At 39.6% G+C, this 24,382-nt stretch overlaps 1 protein-coding gene across 1 annotated transcript; it reads left to right on the forward strand.

Annotated features, from left to right (window-relative positions):
* Nucleotides 1–6,285: 6,285 nt before the first annotated feature.
* LOC118841230 (interleukin-36 alpha-like) lies at nt 6,286–19,421 on the forward strand. The gene is made up of 5 exons (XM_036748617.1): nt 6,286–6,429; nt 7,039–7,086; nt 7,823–8,002; nt 16,321–16,457; nt 18,660–19,421. Exons 2-5 carry the CDS (start codon nt 7,062–7,064, stop codon nt 18,897–18,899), a joined length of 582 nt encoding a protein of 193 aa, XP_036604512.1. The 5' UTR covers nt 6,286–6,429; nt 7,039–7,061; the 3' UTR covers nt 18,900–19,421.
* The last annotated feature ends 4,961 nt before the right edge of the window (nt 19,422–24,382 follow it).

Genomic DNA, 24,382 nt, shown 5'->3' on the forward strand with positions numbered 1-24,382 from the left:
TACATATTTATAACACATATATATATATATACACACATGTGTATGTGTGTGTATACAGCTCTAATCTCTTGTGAGCTATGCTACAGTGGCACCAATTGCCTTAAATGGCTTGTTGACCTTCTCAGTGGCTGACTACTATACGATTCCTCTTCACCAGGCTTGTGATCTGTTTCTCAAACTCTTAATCTATTTTGTATTTCTGTCCATGTGGTCTACAAAAGTCACTTCTTATTTCTCCCTTTAACCAAATACTCCTGCTTGTTCCTTCTGGTTCTTGGATTTCCTTGCATGAGTATGCCTTCTTAATCTACAGTACTCACTTTACTTACTCATTGCCTCTTGACCATTGTATACCTACATAGCAACATGGTATGGTCATGGGTTTCTTCCCACCAAGTCTCAACTACCTATGAAGTCTAATTTTCTTTCATGTGTTGGGGCCTTTACTCAGTCACTGTAAGTCAACAAGCACTCATTTATGCCTTGGTATCTCTAACACCTTCCCATACATAGGTATTAATAACTGCTGAATTGAAGTGAGTTAAATAAAAAGCTATATTTTTACTCTAGATCACCTAAACAGGAAAATGAAATAGATAAGGAATTTGGGAAACAGATCACAAGGCTGGCAAAGAAGAATGATACAGAAACAAGTCAGTCAGTTGTCCAGTCAAGAAGCATTTATTGAAGGTGAATTTGTGCTAGACACTCTGCTAAATACTAGGGATACAAAGAAAAGCAAAGCCCAAGTCCTCCTGTTTGTTGCCTAAACTTTGGTCATTTGTATATAGATATTTGAGATCATGAATTTTCCTACTGGCTCTTCTCCTGGATTTTGTTTCCTATGAATTTCTAATTATCTCAGCTACTATTCTTTTTCTCCTTTGTGCCTGATTTCTATAGTATGTAATTCAGGGGATAAATGGACACATATCTGCACGCATACACATATATCCTCACACATTTATTGGCTTTCAGCTTCATCTTATTAGGGAGAGGCTTCCTAATAATGTCACTTCAGTAGATAGGAACAGTGAGCAGTAGATGGCTTTCAAGAATCAAAGCTCAGCAGATGGTAGCAGAGAGCAGTTTGGAACACCAAAGCCAGAAGTGATGACACATGGGAGAGCAGGGATAAGATACCCACCAGAGACAATATGATGACACAAAGAGAATATCAGAAAGCGTGTACAACATTGGTTCCTGACACGTAAGCCCTCAATGCAGGTACCCTGGATGCACAGATTTCTGGTGTGGGCCCCTAGTCACATGTATTCCTTAATTGTGTGCTCTCCATGTGTATTTTAAAGAATCAGAGAATCAGAGCTTAAAGGGACCATATAAGTCATCCAGTCTAACCCCTTCACTTTGTAGAATAGAAAATTGGCTTGGAGAGTGGTTAGATGCTTTGTCCAGGGTCACGTAGCTAATAACTTATAGGAGGCACAATTCAAATTCAGATCTTCCTGGTTCCAAGTCCAGTATTCTCCACTGTTCCACCTGTATGCCTCTTACAACTCTTACTATTGCCAGCTTCCCTGTATTCTTAGATGAAGCATTCCTTTTCCTTGCCCAGACCAATCTCTCTTCATGTAACCTTTATCTTGTTCTCTCTCATCCTCTCCAGCAAATCGCCTCCACAGTCATATTCATTTTCTAATCTTGTATTTCCCTTTATCTACTTGTTTATTCCTTGATGCCTACACACAGACCCACATCTCTTTCATCCTTAGAAAAAAGCCTCAGTAGATCCTGTCATGCCTACCAGCTACTATCCTTTATCTTTCCTCCCTGCTCAGCTAAACTCCTCGGAAAAGACTTCCACAATTAATGCTTACATTTGAATTTAGCTTTGACCTAAGGAAGAGTCTACACTCACCACTCAGTTGGTCAAGGGTCTTTATTTGCAACACACACACACACACACACACACACACACACACACATATATATTTATTGCCCATAACTACCTACGGTCCCCAGATTTTGGAACATAATGAGAAAAAAAATGATGGTGTGGTAGTTGTTCAATTGGATGGCTGGCAGATACAACATCTTTCATAATTCTCCTTAAGGTATTACTCTAGACCAGAGGTGAGGAACCTGTGGTCTTGAGGCCACATGTGTCTTCAAGTGTCCTCAGTCAAAGGTCCTCAAGCCGTTTGACTGAATCTAAACTTCACAGAACAGATCACCTTAATAAAAGGATTTGTTCTGTAAAACTTGGACTCAGTCAAAAGGCTGGACCCAAGGACCTAGAAGGCCACATGTGGCCTTGAGACTGAAGGTTCCCCACTCCTATTCTAGACACTGTGATAGTTCTCCCTAGTTTCCATCACAAACAGGGATTCTCTTGCTCTTCAGATTTGGAACCCACTGCCTAAGGTGATATGATGTAGGAGGCTCCCTCTACATATTTTTTAAACCAGTAAATAGTAGCATGAGTCAATAAAAGTTATCAATCTGATTTCTTTAACATAACAAAGTGGTATGGAATCACAGATCCCAGGCTTACTCTTGGGTTGTTCTGCTTCTAAAGTTTGTAATTATTGCAAAGATTTGTGGGTAGTTTAGCTTTTGCTCATCCAAAGAACTATGGGCAGATATTTTCCCATGGGAAACTTGGTTGCCTCCAAGTAGAATAATGTATAAATTTGCTGTAATCAATTATCTGTTAATATTTTTCTTTTTTCTCCAAATATCCCACACCCTCCCCCACATATCTGCTGAGCCTCAGTGATTCCACTCTGTGTACCTCCATTACTTTTTCTACTTTATATACCTCCATTAACCTCCTCACTTGTTAAACCTTCATTTATCTTGTTTACTATCCTTGGTTGAATTTTTTCTCCCAAAGAGGATAAAAATAGTTAACCCTGTATAGTTTGAGAAGAAGTTTCTTTATGGTTATTGGACCTGGCATTGAATGGGATCTTCCTCATGGCCACAAAAAGAAAAGTTGGCTAAGCCTTGGGTTAATTCTTCAACCTAAGAAACCGTGCCCTGAGCAAATATTATAGCATATTCTCATGAAGATAATGCATAATTCTTTAGTGTGGTATTTTAAATAAGGGCATACTCTTGCCATTATGTTATAAACAAGTAAATTAGATTATGAAAATAGAAGTCAACCAGGTAACAGAATTATAACTTCTCACACCAAATTATAACCAGTTGCCTTGGACTGAGGATCTTATCTGTACCAGATAAGACCTGAAAGTATAAAAAAAGAATATATGTAGGAAGTAACATAGAAATTATCTATGATGAGTCTAGAAATAGTGTCAGGCTATAGAATAAATGTTTCATCATTAAGAGGAATATAATTGCCAGATCTTTTGGACTATTTCACTGAGGAAAAGCCAGGCATGACTTTTTCTTGCTTCAGGGATTGTCAGGAATCTGCCATTTGCTGTCATAACATCAGAAGGAACATAAGAAATTATGAAAACCAAACTGTACTTGAATAAGAATTTATCTTTACCACGTACCAGGAAAAGTAAGTATTTAGGCTTTCCCTTGAAGACTTCTCATTAGGGGAAATGTCCTACTTCTAAAGAAAGGCCATTCTACTTTGGAATAGCTCTATTTTAAGGATTTTTTTTTTCTTAAATCAGGATCAAATTTGCAAGAATAATCACATGATTGTTGCTTGTAGTTTTGACGTCAGAGCACAGTCTTGAGGGAAGAGCACAACCAGACTATCGCTTCCCTAGTCTTGGAGACCATGCCTTTTTTAATGTTACATTACCTCTTTTGACTGCCATATCACAATCTTGACATCCACTAAAACCACTAAACCATTTTCAGGTAAATGTCTACTGAACCATTTCTTCCCCATCTTGTATTTCTGAACATCTAATTCCCATTAACTATTATCTTATTAGAGTCAGTAGCTTGTTAAGATCTTTTTTGGATCCTGACTCCATCATCTGATGTGTTAGCTAAGCTTTCACCCCTACTTTTGTCCTTCTTTAAATCTGATAAGTAAGAAACTGTGCCTTCACTCGTCAAGGATAAAGATATTAAATAAGAGAATGTTAAACAAATTCTTGGGCCAGTTCATCATATAACTCTTTCCAAATTGAGATGAAACCACTAAAGACGGTTCTTGAGTTCTAGCCATACAATCCATCTAATTGTGTGCCTAGTTCATATCTCTCCAAGCTATTTATAAGAACAACAACTAGTTTGAAGCCAGTACATTTGAATGGTACAGAGGAGACAAGGTGCTCATGGTGAAGGTTATCCAAGAATGACGGGAAGCTCTCAAAAATAAAGTCCTGAAGATTCAAATAGAAACAATTTCAGTGATAAGGGAAAGGGGAAATGCTATATAAAGAGAATTTCTGGATGCCCACAGAATACATTTTTCAATTTAGATTTCCTTGATTTTCAAATTTTATAAAGATACTAGAGAGGTTTTTAAAATTTTCTCAATTGAAAAAAAGGAGATCCTCAACTGAGTCAAAGCTAGAAACGTATAATATTTACTTTCTAAAGTTACTTTAAATTGGGAGTGATTATGAAAAAAAATTTGAATTTTGAAAAAAATTGTTGTGAATGTAATAACCACTAAAACCATGAATATTTCAACATGCAAAATAACCAAAAATTATATAAGAAATCATAATCTTTAGTTATTCACAGTTTGTTTTTAAGTTTAAATGTTAAATTTAAAATGGTAGGACAAAATTGCCATCTGACCTGTTTTTTCTTAGATTCTATTGACTTTTCTCTTTAAGGTTTAATTTAATTTTTTTTAAATTAACTTAAACATAAAATGAACATTTTAATGTATAAAAAGAACAGAAAAAGACAGTTGTAGATGAAACTGTGAACTTCTGTTACTTCTATTAGTATTTTAAAATGTACATTAAATTTAGTATGATGGTAACAAAACTTTCCTGCTTTTTCTGTCTCCTTCTGACCTTGCTTCTTCTTGTATTTGTGTGTTCTTAAAATACTTTGTCTCTACTTTTCTTTTTTTTAACTTTGATTTTCAAACTATTTAGAAAATGGAAATGATATCAGGTATGTGAGGATGAATACCAAAGCACGGCAATAAAAATAGTGTCAGGAGCACAGAAATCCGAAAAAAGATAAGAGAAAAGATTTTTTTTAAAAAGACTTTTAAAACTAAATTGGGAGAAGAAGAAAAATCAGAGAAAGTTATGGAGTACTACAGAGGGGATGATGATAATGATTAGTGAAGAGAAGGCAGAACTACTCAACTCCTACTTTGTTTATTTCTTCTTTGTCAAGGAGGATGATCTTTGTTCTGGAAAGGAGAGAAAAAGAATGAATAATATGAAGTTGAAATTCACAGTAAGGAAGGAGATGGTAGAAACATATCTAGCTGTGTTTGATGATTTCTAATCACCAGATCTCATTGCAGGACATGCTGGGACAAGGAAAAGATTGGGCTTTTTATTGCTGGGCCTCTGTCACTAGTCTTCGAAAGATCTTAAACAGTAATAGAGGTAATACAGGTTGGGAGAAAGGCAAATGTTCCCATTTTTTTTAAAAAGAGAAAAGTGGAGTCTACAAACCATCTTCTAATGAGCTTCCCTTTGATGCCTAACACAATTCTTCTGTGTATTAAAAGGGTAATTTGTCTTTATATCACCTTCACTTCCTAGTACACTTGTTTCTCTTCCACACTCATTGAATGCAATAAAGAATAAAATATAAATAATATAAATAAAAAGTATAAAGACTAAAAAAGAAATAAAAGTTTTTTTAAAAGCAATAAACCAACTATATATGCATGTACATGCTGTATGTATATATGACATACATTCTCATACTTGGTTGACATAGATGACACAAGTATAGCAGTAATATTTTATACCCATATTCTCTCACCCCCTGCAAAGAAGGGAAGAAAATATATTTTTGATGTCTTCTCTGTGGACAAATTTGGTCATTAAAATTATACAATATTCAATTTTGGGGTTTCTGTCTTGTTTCTTTTTGGAGGACTTTCGATCCCTATTCAACCTGAATCCAGTCCAACCCCAGAAAAAAAAAACACCAGGAAAACACGAACAAAACCACAATGACTTCTTTCAGGACACTGAGTTGCTTTCATTTCCTTGTTGCTCACATCCTCCCCAACTCCCCTTGGGAGCCCAGGCCCCAAAGAACCACAGAATACATACTGAGAGTTGGAAGGGGCCAACTGGCCCAGGCACTAGCCCAACAAGAATTCTCTTTACAAAGGATTCTTGTTCTGCAGGATTCCATGACACCAGGAAATAGCTCTCCCTTTGGTATCACTGTGTAGAGCGACAGAGACACAGTGTTATCCACTTGGCTTGTATGGATATAAGGTGGGAAATCGCAGAAGAACCTATCTGGGCCTCCAGGACCTGAAGGAAGCACAGCTCAAGTCCTCAGGAACATAAGAATTGGTGGTTAGTTCAGGTACCCTCTTCTCAGGTTCAACCTGTGAATGGAAGTGTCTGTTTCGGGATCTTTCTCTCTCTGCTGCTCCTCTGACTTTAGTCATCAGTGTGGAGCTTGACCTACCTCTGTGCAGGGTTTGAATATGACCTAGATTTTCCATTCATTGGTCCCATTGTGGAGGGAGAGGAGGGTACTCTCTTCCTCACTTCCTGCATGCAGTATAAGGACAAGCTAAGATACTTGAAGACTTTTGGAGTTCTCTAAACTTGAGGTGGGGAGCAGGGAGAGGCTAGTTAATGAAGGTGACATTGTCTCAACTTTGAGATCCCCAGGCACAGACACATAGAATGTGCTTTTCAGGGAACAAATCACAATATTGGAGGGCTCTCTGATGAGCATTTATTCTTGAGCTGTTGTTTGCCAACTGTTCTAAAGGATAATGGAAAAAGGCAGAGCTTTGGTGGAACTATACTGGGTTCTAGGATGTTCTGGAATAAGGTACACACCTCCCATTCTTACTGTCCTCAGTACTCATCACTCAGAAGCAAGGATGAGGTTGTCTGGGGGCGTCCCTGGGTACTCATTTAAGTTCAGTTCTATAGACCATTGCCTCTTTTACCTCTACAGGTACCACAGGGATCCACTTAGCCATGGAAACGAATGATGTGCCTTCAGGTAGGGAAACCACCAGGGACCTCATGAACTTTTCCTCTGCAGAGATACCTTACAAATCATCTCTGGGGTTTGATAGGATTCTCTTTAAAATAAGTGAATGAGCAACCCCAAAGTTCACAATAGACCCTGAATGGAGCCTGTCAGAAGAAAGAGCTGCTGGATATATGTAGTTCATTGATAAGCTGGAAAATGTCTAAATCGAGACAACCAAGATAATGAAAAGACTTGATTCACTATCCTACAGAGATCAGTAGAAGGTGTTTAGCCTGGAGAAGAGAAGGCTAAAGGGAAGGGGGAATGAGCAAAGACATAATCTCTATTCCAAGGGCTATATGGAAGATTTTTGGCTTGTTCTGTTTGATTCTAAGCACCTAGCAACCACGTTCTGTTCAAACTTCCACAACAGGCCTAGGTGGATGCTAAATGAGGCTTTTGGAGCCATTGTTATGTGACTAACATAGGAATTCTCCCCTCCCTGGCCTCTGTTGACCAACTCTATAAGGGGACTGTAGAAAAGAGTTTCAGAGGGAGCTCTACCTGAGGAATTTATAGGAAAACATCCAGGTAAATAGGGGCCAGAATGGGCCAAGTAGTGCATTTCCCCCTCTGTCCTTCCCTAGGCCTTGGTCTGGAAGAGATGAGAGATCATCACACCATCCTGTCTATGGACTTGGGAGTACTGGGGGAATTCATCAATTCTAGAAAGATTCCTCAGTATCCTCACCTTCTATTCCAGCTTCCCCCAACCCAAGTGGCATCAGGGGAGGAATCTGGGGAAATTTTCTGTGGAATCGTCATGAGTCACAATCCACAGAACATCCTCCTCTTGGGAAAATCCGTGACATCCATCAACAGGTCTGGACCCTTCTGGATAGGACACTTATAGCAACTCCCTATGAAGAATATGTAAACCCAGGTGAGTCAAAAACTGTGTCCTATTCTCTTTTTATGAGGCAGTGCTTCCTTCAGATGGAAACATTGTCAGTCTCATTTCCAGTAATATGTAATTTATTGTGCTTAACAGAGGTGGGGAAAGTCCCACTTGTATCAATGAAAATGGGAAGGAAAGGTGGGTTGGCCCTTTTTTTGTAGCCAGTGTGCTTTTTCAATGGAGACAGAAATGAGGAGCAAGAGATGGATAGATATAGAGGATGAGAGAATGGGTTGAGCTGAAGCAACAACCTCTAAGACAGTACCTAGGTTTCCAGAGGAAAAAGAGAGGAAGAGGGAGAGTGTAGAAGGTGAAGATGGAGAAGGGGAACAAGGGAAAGCAAAGTTTAGGAGTGGCCCCAGCAGCAGGTCCTGAGCTCACTGTCCAATGCAATCTTTTCCCCTGGGATGCTTCCTCAGAGGCCATTTCTCTAGACCTCAGGTTCTAGATCTTGTGGCCAGTGGTTCTAACATCCTTCCATTTGCATAGCATAGTAATGTTTGAGAAGTATGCTCCCATGACCTCGTGTAAGTTTTACAAGAATTTAGTGAGGTAAATAAAACATGAATTGTCACCCGCCCTCCTCTCTTTTCACGCATGGGAAGACAGAGGCCCAAAAGCAGCGATGTAACTGCTCAAGCTTATATCTAGCAGGGCAAGGCCAGGACTAGTACTCAGATCTCCTTCCTTCTGGTCCAGTGCTTTCCCACTGAACTAGTCCTCCATTTTGAGGCCATTCATAGCTGCTTGGTGAGTGTTAGATACTCAGTCTCTCTCTGGTTGCCCAGAGAGACCTCACTGAAATCTGCCATGGACTTGCCAGAGACCTGCTGTAATGCCTTTGTGATGCAATATAATTATTGTCCAATGTGACTAAGTATAAAGCTTTGGGAGTCAGGAGGCTTAGGCATTGGAGAATTCTACCACCTACTCTTCCCAACTTCCCTATTTCTGTTGAGGAAATCTCTATCTTTCTAGTCACCTGAGTTTATAATCTAAAAGAACCCTCAATACCCATCATTCCACATTCAATTGCCACATCTTATTGATTCCATCTCCACAACATTTCTGTATTCTACCCCTTTCTCTTTAAGCCCACAGCTACTACCCTTGTTCAGGCTCTCACCACCTCTTAGAATATTCTAGTAATCTTCTAATTCATGAATTCTTAGCCATTTTTGTGTAATGGATGCCTTTAGCACTATCATTAAGCCTATGGACCTCTTATCAGAAAAAGTTATTTTAAATAATTGAATAAAATGCTAAATTTCAGTTAAGGTTCAATAAAATATAAATTATTATTTCTTTTCATACAAGTTCATGGACTCCCTAAATTCTGTTTATGGACATCAGGTTGAGAACTCCTGTCCTAATTGGACTCCCGGACTCAAGTCTCTCCTCTCTCCAATCTATATACAACTGCCAAAGTATTATTCCTTATGCACAGGTCTGATGATGTCACTCTTTTGCTCAGAAAGTCCCAATGACTACCTCTTGTCTTTTCTCAAATTGAACTTCATTTTTATCAATTAATAAGGATCTGCTTTCTTTTCCTCCCCACCCCCTACTCTGGAAAAAAGAAGAAAACCCTGCAACAAATATGCATAGTCAAGCAAAACATATTCCCACACTGGCCACATCCCAAAATACATCTCGCTCTGTATTTCTAGTGCATCTTCTCTCTGTCAAGAAGTGGGCAGCATTCCACATCTTAGGTCACCTGGCATAGGGGTTGATTCTTTTGTTGATAAGAATTCTTAAGTCTTTGAAAATTGCTTGCTTTTATTCTATTGTTGTTGTAGTGTAAATTGTTCTCCTAATTCTGTTCACTTTACTTTGTATCTGGTCAAAATGAAGTTTAAGTGACACCTACTCCCTTCATCCTTTCCTTGTTTGCATAGCCTTTTATTTGTACCTTCTATTTATTTCTTCCTATTGACATCACAGTTTCGAGGGGATACTTGTATTACCTTTCCCCTTCATGTTAGAATGCAAACATGTCATCCTTTAAAAAGGCTTTTCCAATTGCTTGTTTACATTCACCATTTTGTGTTTCCTCCTATGAATTTCAAAGTTCCTGCAAAGGTCTGGTCTTTCATTAAGAATCCTTGGCACTCCTTTATTTCATTAAAGGTCTAATCTTTTTCATCTTTAGGATTATATTCCATTTTGCTGGATAAATTTAAGGGCTGTATCTTTTGCTTTTTGGAATATTGTATTCCATGTTCTGTTCCTTTATAGTGATAGCTGCTAAATCTTGTGTGATCCTGGCTGTGGCTCCTTGGTACTTGAATTCTTTCTTTCTTGCTGCTTTTCATATTTTTTCTTTGCCCTGGAAGCTCTGGATTTTGGCCATGACATTCCTAGGAATACTAGGAATCCTAGCACATTCACTTTAAGGTTTCTTTCAGGTAGGGACTGATGGATTATTTTTATTTTTACTTTATTCTCTAGCTCTAAGAGAAAGAGCAAAAGGGAAAAGGACCTATTTGTACAAAAATATTTATAGCAGCTATTTTTGTGGTGGCTAAGAATTGGAAATTGAAGCGATGCCCATAAATTGGGGGAATGGCTGAACAAGCTGTGGTATATGATTGTAAAAAAAATACTATTGTCCTATAAGAAATGATAAGCAGGATGCTTTCAGAAAAACCTGGAAAGACTTACATGAACTGATGCTTTGGGAAGTGAACAGAACCAGGAGAATGTTGTACACAGTAACAACAATATTGTTCGATGAAAGATTGTTAATAACTTAACTATTCTCAGCAATACGATGACCCAAGACAATCCCAAAGGACTAATGAAGCATACTAATCTGATTACAGAGAAGAAACTGATATTGATTGAATACAGGCTGAAACATACTATTTTTCACTTTTTCTTTTTTTCTTTTATTTGTGTCTTCTTGCATAAAATGACTAATACGGAAATATTTTACATAATTTCACATGTATAATCTATATCTGATTTCTTACAGTCTCAGGGAGGGAGGAGAGGAGCGAAGGAGAGATAGAGTTTGGAACTCAAAACTCTAAATAAAAATGTTTTTAAAAAAATTAAAAAAGAGATAGAGCAATTTTCTTTCATGATTTATTGAAACAGAGTATCTCTCTCTCTCTCTCTCTCTCTCTCTCTCTCTCTCTCTCTCTCTCTTTCTCTCTCAGTCATAGATTTCAGAAAGTCTGTATTTTTTAGGGTTAGCACCTTAATTTTTTTCATGCAAAACACATTTACGTATTAGCCATGTTTCAAAAACCAAAAAAAAAAACAACAAAAAGCAAGAAACATAAAGAAAGTGGGACAAACATACACTTCAGTTTGCACACAGAGTTCATCAGTTCTCTCTCTGGAGATGGATGGCATTATTCATCATGAGTCCTTTGGAATTGTCTTGGATCATTGTCTTCATCAGAGTAGCTAAGTCTTTCACACTTGATCACCATTACTATATTGCTGTTACTGTGTACAATGTTCTCCTGGTTCTGCTCACTTCACTTTGCATCAGTTTATATACATTTCACCATGTTTTTCTGAAACTATTCTGCTCATCATTTCTTATAGTACAATAGTATTCCATCACAATAATACACCACTTGTTCAGCCATTCCACAATTGATAGTTATCTCCTCAGCACCTAATTTTTTGCCCCCACAAAAAGAGCTGCTATAAATATTTTTGTACATTTGAGCCTTTTCCCTTTTCTTTGATCTCTTTGGGATACAGACCTAGTAGTGGTATTGCTAGGTCAAAGGGTATGCACAGTTTTATGGCTCTTTGGGCATAGTTCCATTTTATTCTCCAGAACAGTTGAAGTCCAATGATTGGGTTTTTTTTTTACAGTTTTTACCAGAACACAAATACGAAACAGAAAAAAGAAACAAAAACATATCATAAACTTAAATATTGAAACTTAAATATAAAGTAAGAAAGAAAAAAGCATGCCATGTGCATAGAAGAACATAGGAAAGGATTAAAAACATATAACAATAAATTTTCATTTCAAGAAATCCTGTATGATAAATAATACGCCTTGTGTTGAGAATTGTCCATCTTTTCTTTGCTTCCTTGTGTTTTCTTTTGCTCTCTGCTGTGCACTTTTAAACTTCGTTCTTTTTCCCTTCCCCCTTCCCCCAAAGGCTTTTCTCTTGGTTCTTGTACATTGAATATTCTATTAACTTGGGGATTCTTTTTAACAAAGTCTCAAAAGTCTGAGGGTTTGTAAAATGTCCATTTTTTCATTCAAAATAATACTGAAATTTTAAGGGTATGATATTTTTGGCCAAAGTCCCAGTTCTTTTGCTCTTTGATATATTGTGTTTCAAGACCTGTGGTCCTTTCATGTCTCTGCTGCTATATATGCTCTATATGATGGCACCATCATATGGAAATTGTTTTAATCTTGATGCTTTTAATATTTTGTCCTTGAGCTGGGGGTTTCAGAATTTGACTATGATATTCCTATGAGTTTTTCTCATAGGATCTCTTTTAAGTGGTATTCGATGGATTTTCTCTATTTCTACTTCCCTGCCTTGTTCTAATGCTCCAGGACAATTTTATTTAATTATTTCTTCTATTATTATATCACGATTCTTTTTTTGATCATAACTTTCAGTTACTCCAATTATTTTTATATTTTCTCTTCTTGATCTGTTCTCCAAATCTGTTGTTTTTCTTATTAAATGTTTTACTGTCTCTTCTATTTTTTCATTATTCATGTTTTGTTTAATTATTTCTTGATCTCTTATAATTTCACTGGCTTCACTTTGCCCAATTCTAATTTTCAAGGTGTCATTTTCCTCCTTGAGATTCTGGATCTCCTTTTCTAATTGGTTGACCTTCCTTTCATAACTTTCTTGTTTTTCTTGGATTATTTTTATTTTTATTTTAGTTTTTCCTCCATCTCTGTCATTTGACTTTTAAAGTCTTTTTAAAGATCTTCTATAAATTCTTTTTGGGCAAGTGACCATTTGACATTGCTCTTTGGGGGTTTCTTTACTTCAGTGTCCTCCTCTGAAGATGAACCCTGGTCATCTCTACTCCTGTAATAGGTCAGATTCTTTCTTCTTTGCCTGTGCATTTTGTGTGTGTGTGTGTGTGTGTGTGTGTGTGTGTGTGTGTGTGTGTGTGTGCGTGTGTGCGTGTGCATGTGTGTGTGTGGTAATGACTTGATTTTTGTAATATCTCTAGCCCTGGGTTATGGGAAATGGTGCCTCTTGCCCCAAATCTTAAGTTCTCTCCTCCAGCCTGGAACCAAAGCCAAACCTCCAACTTCCTGTAAGTGCCCACAGCCAGGGGCTTTCTGCTCCATTGCTTATGCACCTGCTGGGCATGTGCTGGTTCCTTCTCACCCACACTGCTCTTTGGAGCACAGCTGGGTCTGGCGCTCCTCGTCAGCAGAAGTTCCTGCAATCTTCCTGGGCTCAAATGCATGACTCCCCTCACTATCCTGGGGTGAAAAGTTGCAGTGGCTAGGGCTGAGGTAGCCTCTCGAACCAACTACCCCTGGGGCTTGCTGCTAGTTGTTTAAGTGGCTTGCCACTTGTTGTTGAAACAGAACCTAGCCTGGAGGTGTTTACTCCTCTCAGGGACCAAACCTGGTCCTGGGGGTTTTTCTTCAGATCTTCTCAAACTGTCAGAGGAAGATCCTGGTTGTGCCTCTATTTTCCTTTGTCTCCACCCACACTTTGTTCGCCCTAAGGTGCTATTTTAACTCTTTTGTGGGGGAAAATCTTGAGAGCTTTTCTGACCTATTCCACCATCTTCCCAGAACCCTCTCCCCCAATGACTGTTAAATGATCTCTCCTTGATCTGTTTTCTGGGTCAGTTATTTTTGCCATGAGATACTTTACATTTTCTTATTTTGTGAGCCTTTTGACTTTGATTTAGTATTTCTTTTTTTCTCTTGGAGTTATTAACTTCTATATGTTCTAATCTAAGTTTGGGACAATCTGTTTCTTGGGTTTGAATTTGCTGTTAATTCTCTTTCCAAGCTTCTCTTCCATAACTCTCTTTTTTTCCAATTCAGATATTTCTCTCTTTTCTTTAGGATCAAATAAGAACTCTTTTGTTTGGTTTTTAAAGCCATTCACAATTTGGTTCTTGCCCACTTTTCTAGGCTTATTATGTACTTTTCTCCTATGTACATAGTTATTTTTTAATATTATCTCCCCCATTATATTATGAGCTCCTGGATATCAGAGACTATTTTATAATTTCCTTTGTAACCCTACCCCTTAGCACAATGCCTAGAAAATAGTAGGCACTTAATAAAATAAATATTTCTTAGCTTACTGACTTGATGGACTTCATGTGCAAGTAATATTGGCTAGTTTCTTTTCCCTGTATCTGGCATTCCATTCCCATCTCCAAGATTTTACAGGGTTGTTCCCATTTCCTGGGATGCCTTCTCCACTAACTTCAGCCTCATAGAATCCTTAGCTTCTTTTCTAAACTATCTGAAATGACATTTCCCATAGACTATCTATTCTGCACAACCCAATCACTAATGCCTTCTCCCCAGTAATTACTTTGGATCTGTCTTGAATATTCTTTTTTGTGTGTAGGGTAGAAATAGAAGCTGGACCTCCTATTTCATTGGTATAAGGAACTCCTGGACAAGAAAGTTCCATCTAACAAAGCAGGTCCATACCTTCTCTGCAAATTATGCATTGTAGAGTTGGTGGTACTTACATGTAAGATAAGCATGTCTGCGTGGGTTGTTTAAATGTATAGATGTGGTTCATGAGGGGCAAGGGTAGATATGATCTGAGGCCTGACCTTCCTCTGTGTGGAGGGGGAGAGCCAAGTGTGTCTGTATGCTGGCTCAGAGGAGGTGAGGGGTAAGGCATCTACTGGGATGAAGAGACATGCTCCAGGGTTGCCACAGAGGCTCTGCACTCTTTTCTCCCATTTCTAACTATCCCTCTCTCCCTTCAAATATCTCTAATCTCATGTAGTATAAGTCTATGTTCAAAAGGAAAACTGCTTCCTTGGTCAGCCTTAAGGGAGTACAGCTCTTGGCTTTCACTCTCCAACTTGGCTTCTTCTAACGAAATACTAGTTACACAAAAGACCATCATAATAATAGCTAACATAAGCACCTTCTAAGTGCCAGGCACTGTGCTAAGCATTTTACAATTATTATCTCATATTATCTTCACAATATCCCTGGGAGGTAGGTGGTATTATTATCCCCATCTTACAGAGGAGGAAGTTGAGACTTGCCCAAGGTCATACAGCTAGCAAGTTTCTCAAGCTGGATTTGAGTCCAGGTCTTCCTGACTCCAGGCCCAGCCCTGTATCCACGGCACCACCTGGCTACCTCAACTATAATAGATCACGAGTAAACCCCTTTTATCCAAGAAAAACAAAAAAGTAGGAATTGGAGAGTTTGCATCAATTAGAATATATCAGAAAATATGCCATAATGAATTATATTTTTGGTGGGGACCAAGATAAACATCTTAGCTCAAACTATGACAGTGTCTATTCTCAGCCAAGGAAATCCATTGTAGCAGCTTCCAGGGAGGCAAGATAAAGATCAGGAACATGTTGAAGAACTGGCTTCCCTTACATGTCTGCTGCTTCTCTCTCTTGAAGTCTCAGTCTAGACTACCTCTCTCCTCTCAGATGCTGGCACCAACTTTCTAAGTCCTTCAGCAGCTAGGTGGCACTATGCTTGGCCTTCTCTGCCAATAGGAAATCACATCTCCCTCTGCATAAGCTGCAGCATGCAAAATGCCCCAGGCTTGGTCAGAAGCCTGGTTAATTTGTTATCTTAGAAAATTGCCTAGAACTGTGAGAGGCTCAATTATATTTTCAGGGCCACATAACCAGTATATGTCAGAAGCAGGGCTCAGAATCAGATTTTCCCATCTCCAAGTCCTATGTTCTATCTGCTCCTAAATAGAATATAAGCTACACTAAGGCAGAGCCTGTATCCCCAGTGCTTAGTACAATACCCGGTATGTAGAATGGGCTTGAAAAATGTTTGTTCAAGGGGTAAATGATGCATGGTAGGGACCTAACCTCAAAGATTGTGTAGAGAGCAAAAATAGGGACAAGGACAGAAGTGCCTAAGATTTTGAGACCGCTTTCTAGAACTTCCCTGAAGGAGATACACAGAGAGCCAGGCTATATCTGCGAGCCACTGACCCAGGGATGGAGGGCACCCTAAGAAGTCCTTCATGCTCCCCTCTCCATCTACTTTTCTACAAATGACTTATTGCTATTGTAATTGTACTCCCATCTGTACGATTGACCTGGCCATTTGACACCCTTTTCTCCTATTGTATTTCCAGTGATTCTGGAGGTATTACCATGTAGAGATGACTCCCTTCCTAAAGACAAGGGGCAGCCTATTTACATAGGCATAAAGGCATCGGGCTTCTGTCTGTGTTGTGCAATGAGTGGAGAACAGCCCACATTGCAGCTGGTGGTGAGTTGTTGAAAATGGATAGAGTAAAACTTAGAGGGAAAAGTCAATATAGAAGTCTCATATAATTTAAAATTTTTTGGATCTGTTTTGTTACAGAATACTTTTAAAGAAACTTGCCTTGACAGGACAGAACAGTGGACAAAATCTAATATGATGAAATTTAGTAGGGATTAACAAATTTGTTTACCGGTGGGGAAAAAAAACAATTTGACAAGTTCAAAATTGTAGAGACATGGATGAATATAACACAGGGTCACAGTATTATAAATTAGGGCTGGAAGGCACCTTAGTGGTCAGCTGGCACATCACCTTCATTTTATAGGTGAGGAATCTGAGCCCAAGGGAAGCTAAGTGACTTTTCCGTGGTCATATGGCTACGATACGGCAGTGCTACGATGGAAATCCACGTCCTGTAGAAAAGATCTGGAAGCTTAAGGAACTGCAGTGCTATGGAACATCTCAAATCTCTTGGGATCTAGGCACAGGCCAGTAGACTGTCTGGAAAACTCAGCCCACAAAATAAAGAGACAATTTTAGTTACTTATTAGAAAAGTATTTAATGGGAACCATGAAGTCTATAAACTACCGATGAAATTCTTAGTTCAACAATAACTCCAAAATACATCTAGTAAAATTTGAGACTGATCAAGACTATTTCTCTGCATCAGAGGAAATTCCTATTTCAATATAAACATATGAATCCTTTCCAGTGGCTTCAATGGATGAAAACTGAATCTTTAACAATAATCCTAAAAGTATGACAAAATTATTTAAATAAGAAGAGGATACGTGCCTTTGCAGAAGGCCATGTGGATTTCCCAACTGCTCCCAACTGGGAGGAAATGTGGAAAAAAGAGACTGTTCTCTACCTTCCATCCTTTTATCCCAAGGCTGAGCACAGTGCTGGGCACGGAGTAGGTGCTCAATAGAAGCTTGCTGACTGGCTAAGTGATATTGAGAAAGCAAGGAGCTAATATGCTCTTTATTGCTGTCCTCCAGAAAAGGATGGAGGCAGGACACAGAGAGCAGAAGAAAGAAGCTTCTGCTCTCTTCGATACCAGATAGAGAAGAAAGAAGAAAAAGAATCAAGAGATTATTGCTATGACTGTCTGGGAGGGAAGAGAGGGGAAGGTTATTAGAAAGATCTCGGAAGACTTGTCTTGAAGCCTCACCTACTTCCAATCTAGTCAGGTCACATACCTCTAAGGCATTTCCTTTTTTTCTTGGATCCAGGCCTGCTCAGCTCTGTCCTTTTGATGGTGGGAAGCAACCTCATACCTTCTATGTTATAAGCTCTGCCAAAGCAAAAGAGTTTGAATCCTCAAACTCTCAGGGGTGAAAAATATGTCACAGGCCATGATGGAGGTAGTTTCACTTTTCCAAAGAAGTATTTAGTTTTAAATTAAAGTAGTCCCGCTTTATTTGTAATAGAAATCTATGACCTAAGTCCTTGGACTGTTGGGGACTATTTTCCCCCCTGAGACTATATTCTTCGCTAGACCTGAGTAAGAGAAGCATTCTCCTTCTTCCTCCCCTTCTCCACTTATCAATTTAACTTAAGATATTTCCAAGGATGCTTGAATAGGAAGGTTCCCAATAGTAAGATTAATATGAATTAACAGAGTGAAATGGAAGCCAAAAACCAAATTATACTTTAGGCTGCCTTGAGAAGCATAATTCCCAGAAGAATAAGGTGGAAGTTCTGATGTAACTGTGCTCTAGTCACACTGCATTTGAAGTACTATGTTCAGTTTATGGTGCTACATTTTAGGAAGTACATAGATGAGCTAGAACATATTCAAACCTGATTTTGTTAGTGCAAAAGCTTTTCAATTTTGTGTTATTAAAATTATATTTTTTTGTGCATGGTTGCCTCTATTCCATGTTTCCCTAAGAATTTTCCTCAGCCATAGGTGTAAAAAGTAACTTATTTGGCTATCTCCCAGGGTTTTTTTTTAAAAAAAATTATCTGCAATTTTTAGGTTGCATATTCATTTTGTGTATACTATGATAAGGTGGTGGTCTAAATTTAGTTTCCACCAAACCTTTTCCCAGTTTTCCTAGCAGTTTTTGTCATATTGAGAGTTCTTCTGCAAGCACTTTATGCTAATCAAATGTAAACATATTGATTGATAAGGTCCATAGTTTCTTATCTAATCTATCCACTGACCTACTAATAGGCTTTTTCTTTATGTCCTTTAGGAGAAGAACATAGCAGACCTGTACAAAACACCTCAGGCAGTGAAGCCCTTTGTCTTTTACCTGAATCGGACTGGCAGCACAGCTACCCTCGAGTCAGCTGCCTACTCTGGCTGGTTCATCGGCACATCTTCAGACAAAAACCAACCTGTTACTGTGACCCAAAACTTGGGAAGCCAGTATAATACTGACTTCTATTTAGACATAGAAAACCCTGAATTGGAGCCCCATATCTCTGCATAGGGTTCTCTACTTTTTGAGGCTTTTGACACACATGAGCTCATTTTCATACTTAAAATATACCTGTAAGGATTGGCATTTTAATCCATATTTTGCATATGAGGAAATTAAGGCCCAGGCAAGTCAAGAGATTTTCCCAAGTTCACATAGCTGGTGACTAGCAGGTTTCCTTTAATACATTGAGAGCTGTTGGAACAGTGAAATTTATGAGTCATCTCATGCTCATGGTTGCTCCTCTAGCCTTCACAGATTCAGCATTTGGGGATGTTTCTCTCTAATCATTCTCAGAATCTGGCAACACATTCATTGGTGCCAGTAGAACTCACTGGTGGTGTCTGGCAACCATGATACATCCTGATTTAGTGTCCTGATCCTTCATAGTCTCTTCAAAGGGACTTCAACCACATTGGCTTTCACTTCATTGACCACTGAAAGAGCTTAACATAGGAAATCATAAGGAAGAAGTTCTGTCAGTAACTGTGTGAATTTCAATAAATCATTTCCCCTTTGGGGACCCAGTTTCTGTATTTGTAAAAATGAACAACATGGTCTTTTAAGTCAGCTGCCTCTTTCATTCTAGAACTATAACAGGAACACTCATCTCCCTGAGTTCAAATCTGGCCTCAGACACTTACTAGTTGTATGACCCTGGGCAAGTCACTTAACCTGGTTTGCCTCAGTTTGCTCATCTGTAAAATGAGATAGAGAAGGAAATGGCAAACCGCTCCAGTATTTTTGCCAAGAAAACCCCAAATGAGGTCACAAAGAGTCAGACATGACCGAAATGACTGAAAAACAACTATAACCCTCATGAGTATGTGTGTGTGTGTATCTCCTCCTTAGGAGGAGACAGTGACATCATAGGCCAAATTATTCAACCTTTCCTAGCCTCAGTTTTCTCATCCTCTAAATGGATAAAATTGAACTTACTGTATATGGTTCTTCCCAGGATCAAATTACAAAGACACATGAAAATGTCTTGAAAATCTAAAAATGTTACAAAAATATGAGGTGATACTATTATCATTCCTTTACTTCCCTTCTATTTTATATCAATTTCTGTGCTATTGGCAGAGCCTAACCTGAGCAAAATAATGAAGTAAATGAGTCTTTTTGCAGGGAGTAGAGGGGAGGGGTGAGTATTCCCAGACTTTCCTTTCTGGACTCTTTTTCACTTAAAGTGGACCTATCCTCCATCCACCCATTCATTTCTCCCCACACTGCTATAGATTCCAGTCTTTGGCTCAGCATCACTTCATAACTGTTCAAAGCAAAATACATCTAATGATATACAACAAGGGAACCTCCCTCCCCTTTTCATGTATGTAGCTATACACTGTCTTCCATATTACCTTAGCCTCAGTAAAAGAAGCATGTGTAGGGGGCACATGTGTGGTTAAAGTGAAATGGGTGGGGAAAAGTAGCATGTGGCTAGGGAACACATCTAGCCAGGGCCACCCAGACACCTAGGTTGGTGTCCCCATTGGATTCTCTCCCTGTCTCTGTCACTGATACTTAATTCCCCCAAGAGCTGCCAATGTCATCTGTTAATATGGAGAAGTCAACAGGTATAAGCTGCCTCCTGTGCAGGAAGCTACAGACTGCTAGGGATACCCTCTGCTGGTTTAATATACCATTTTCTAACGTCTCTGTTGAGCTATTTTCTGTGAGGTACATTGCTTCCACCTTCTGGTTATTTACTGTATTGCAGTTGCTGTGTGGCCCCCTTCTTTATAGGGTTCCTCAGTTCTTTCTGCTTCTAGTCACAGGGGCTATCTCAACTCTTTTGTGTGTCAGCCACCCAGCCAGTCAGAGAATGTTTAAACATTTAATCTGACTTTTAAACTTGTTCTGCCTATTTCCTATGCTACCACTGGCCAGTCATCTTTTCATTTCCTGCAAGGCTGTACTCCTCTAGATTTCTCTGTCACATCCCAGAGACCTTTTCATCCTAGATCACTTCAGCCCTGGAACTCACACTTCAAAAGTTCCCTGTACCCCAGAGCCCTTCACTTTTATTGAATAACTCCTTCCAGAACCGGCACCCAATCCAGATATCTCTTCATCTCCGACCAGGTGACATTCCTCTGGACTTCTCCATCAGGCCCCCATGCCTTCTCCCCTCCTCCAAGTGCTTTCACACACCCTTTTGTGTGTTGTTTTCCCCTATTAGAATATAAGCTCTTTGAGGTTAGGAACTGTTTTTTTGCTTGTATTTCTGCTTAAAACACTGATTGGCATATAGGAGAGGTGCTTAATTGTGTTTGTTGTTGTTGGTTCTTTGTTTTCGAAGAAGACTAGCTACATCACAAGTGATGTCTTGACTTGCTCTTGAATAGGATTTAAGTGTGGCAGAGTTGCACCAAGATCATCAGACTCATGGTCTCTTTCAGAGTCATTGAGGTCCAGTGGCAGGACAAAAGTCAAGACAACTGGCAGTGGCCCAGGATGCAGTAAATGACCTTGGCTTCTTTGATGTCTGGCCAAGCTCTAAGAGCCGCACAGTGCCTGCTTCAGCCTCCTTCATGGTCACTGGAATGAATTGTTGTTATCTGCTCATTCCATTAGGAAAAGTCTTCACATGCTTGGGGTTACCCTTCACTTGGTTTAGCCCATCTTGAGATGGTTTCCCAGGTCAGCCACTGTGCATGCTATAGCTTCTTAGAGCCATGTGTGAGAATTGGGTGAAAAGGACTCAGTAAGCCCTCACACCAGAGGTGCTAGTCATCAATACCCATGCACCCCTTGAGGCATATTTAGGACACAATGAATACATCATTTGGCTGGAGGAAGAGAGGCCAGATCAGGAAAGGCATGGATGAAAAGACCCAAGGAATATTTTTTTCCCTCTTCTATGGCACTTATAACTATCATCTTCTGAGCCTGAGCAGAGAACGAGGAAATTCTGTCCCCTTGACTATCAGGGGAGACAGCTTTAAGAAATTGTGCCTCCTTGTTCTAACTGGGACATGCTTGTTAACTAACTAACTGGCTGCTACCTGACTCTGAGCAAAGCACCTTGGGAGACTTGCTTAGCAAGACAGGTGGGAGGGCAGTCTCCCTTCATAATACTCAGCTACTAATCAGGGCATGAGTTCCCAAGGAGGAGGCATCATTCATTTTATTTTTTAAATAACTGGTTTCATTAATGCATTTTATTATTATATCACAGTCATGTTCCAATAAACCCCCACCCTGTCTTCTCTTGCAATAAGTGACCACATGTGACAGCATATATAGCATCCCATACCCATAGCCCCCCAGTGCTCTCTCAGAAGCAGGAAAGCATGTTTCCTCTTCTCTTCTCCAGAGCCCACATTGGTCGTTGCAATTGCTAAGAATTCAGCTTTTATTTACACCATTTTAGGGATGGTCAGTATTGTTCTTGTCCCGTGAGCACTTGTTTTCCAAATTCCTAATATTAATCGTTCCCTCCGATGCCATGGCATTCCATTCATATGCTAATGTTTGTTTAGTTATTTGCTAGAGGCAAAGATGACATCCTTGGTCCAAAACTATTTGAAGGAATAACGATCGTAGTGATAGCCGCCATTTATGTAGCACTTTGAAGTTTGAAAAGTGCCTGGATGTGCTATCTTCCTTGATCCTGCCAACAACCCTATAGGGTTGGTGCTATCACTTTGGAGATGAGGCAGAGAAAAGCTAAGTGACTCACCCAGGAGTCATAAGCTGCTGGTTTGAGTCAGGATTTGAACTCGTGTCTTCCTGACTCCAACTCCAATACTCTACCCACTTCGACCTCTCAAAATCAGCCTCTGTTACTCCTATGCACTGCTCCTATGGGGCCAAGCAGGTTAAGTGTATTCCTTCAGCACGATAGTCCCTGAAATTCCTGAAGGCAGCTACCATGCTATCCTTAAGATTTCTCTTTTTCGGGGTGAATAATCTCAGTTTTTTCCACCAGTTCCTTCAACATCCTGATTAGCATTGCTTTAGCTGAGATGAAGTTGAGCAGCCTGCCAGGGGAGGGGAGACCAAGACAGTGAGAGGAGAGTACTGGGGAGGGGTCCCTGACTGAGTGAGGAGGCAGGGCTGGTTAAGCTGCACAGCCCAGGGGCCTTTGCAGGGGTTGTCTTCAATGTCTGGCAAGTTCTCCCTCCTCATTTCCTACCTTTGTGAATTCCCGGTTTCCTTCAAGGCTCAGCTCACCTGTTGTTGTTCTGTCATTTTTCAGTTACATCTGACTCTTCGTGATCCCATTGGAGGTTTTCTTGGCAAAGACACTGGAGTGATTTGTCATTTCCTTCTCCAGCCCATTTTACAGATGAGTAAACTGAGGCAGACGGGGTGAAGTGACTTGCCCAGGGTCACACAACTAGTAAGTGTCTAAAGCCAGATTTGAACTCAGGAAGAGGAGTCTTTCTGACTCCAAACCCAGCACTATCCCACTGTGCCTCCTACCTGCCCCAGAGAGGGCCATAAATTCCAAGTAGCAAGGGACCTTCAGCGTCGTCAAGCCCAACCTCCTCCTTTTACAGATGAGGACCCTGAAGTCCCAAAAAGTTAAATGACTTTTCCAGGGTCACACAGCTAATAAGTGTGTGAAACAGATCGTGAGCCTAGTCAGAGGTGTGCTGGTAAATGTTTAACAACTGGCTTTCCATATATATATATATACATACATACATACATATATATATATATATAAAATAAATAAATACACACACATATATATATATACACACACATACACACCCAAATATATATGTGTATGTGTATATATACATGAGTATGTGTTTGTGTGTGTATACTAACATTTCTATAGTGCTCACCATGTGTCAGGTACTGTACTAAGCACCCTACATTTATTATCTCATTTGGTCTTCACAACAACCCTGGGAGGCAGGAGGTATTATAATTCCCATTTTACAGATGGGGAGACTGAGGCAGCTAGGGCTTAAATGACATAGCTAGTATGTGTCTGAGGCTGGATTTGAATTCAGGTCTTCCTCATAGCCTTGAATCATGAATGAAGAGCTGGAAGGGACCTCAGAGGATCACTACCTTTCATTTAACGTATGAGGAAATTGAGGCATAAGAAAGTAAAGTGAATTGCCCAAGGTCTCACCACTGATAATCATCTGACAATGCAGGTGTCTGAGGTTCCTTCCAGCTCATCATTCATAATTCTAGGCTAGGTGGTACAGTGGGTAGAGCACTGGACCTGGAGTCATGAAAGACCTGAGTTCAAATCCAGCCTCAGACACATACTAGCTATATTGTCCTGGGCAAGTCATTTAATCGGTAGCTGCCTCAGTTTCCCCATCTATAAAGTGGGAATTATCGTAACACCTGCCTCCCAGGGTTGTTGTGGCTGACATCAGACCTGACCCCATCTCCACTCCAGTAGGCCAGCCATCTGAAAATTGCTTATCAGTCCACTCCACACTCATGTTTCTAATCTCCGCTGGGCCTTCAATGAAGCAATACAATCCTCCTACCTTCCCTCTAATTGACTCTTTACA

The sequence above is a fragment of the Trichosurus vulpecula genome, chromosome 3 (assembly GCF_011100635.1).
Source record: "Trichosurus vulpecula isolate mTriVul1 chromosome 3, mTriVul1.pri, whole genome shotgun sequence".
Classification (NCBI taxonomy): Eukaryota; Metazoa; Chordata; class Mammalia; order Diprotodontia; family Phalangeridae; genus Trichosurus; species Trichosurus vulpecula.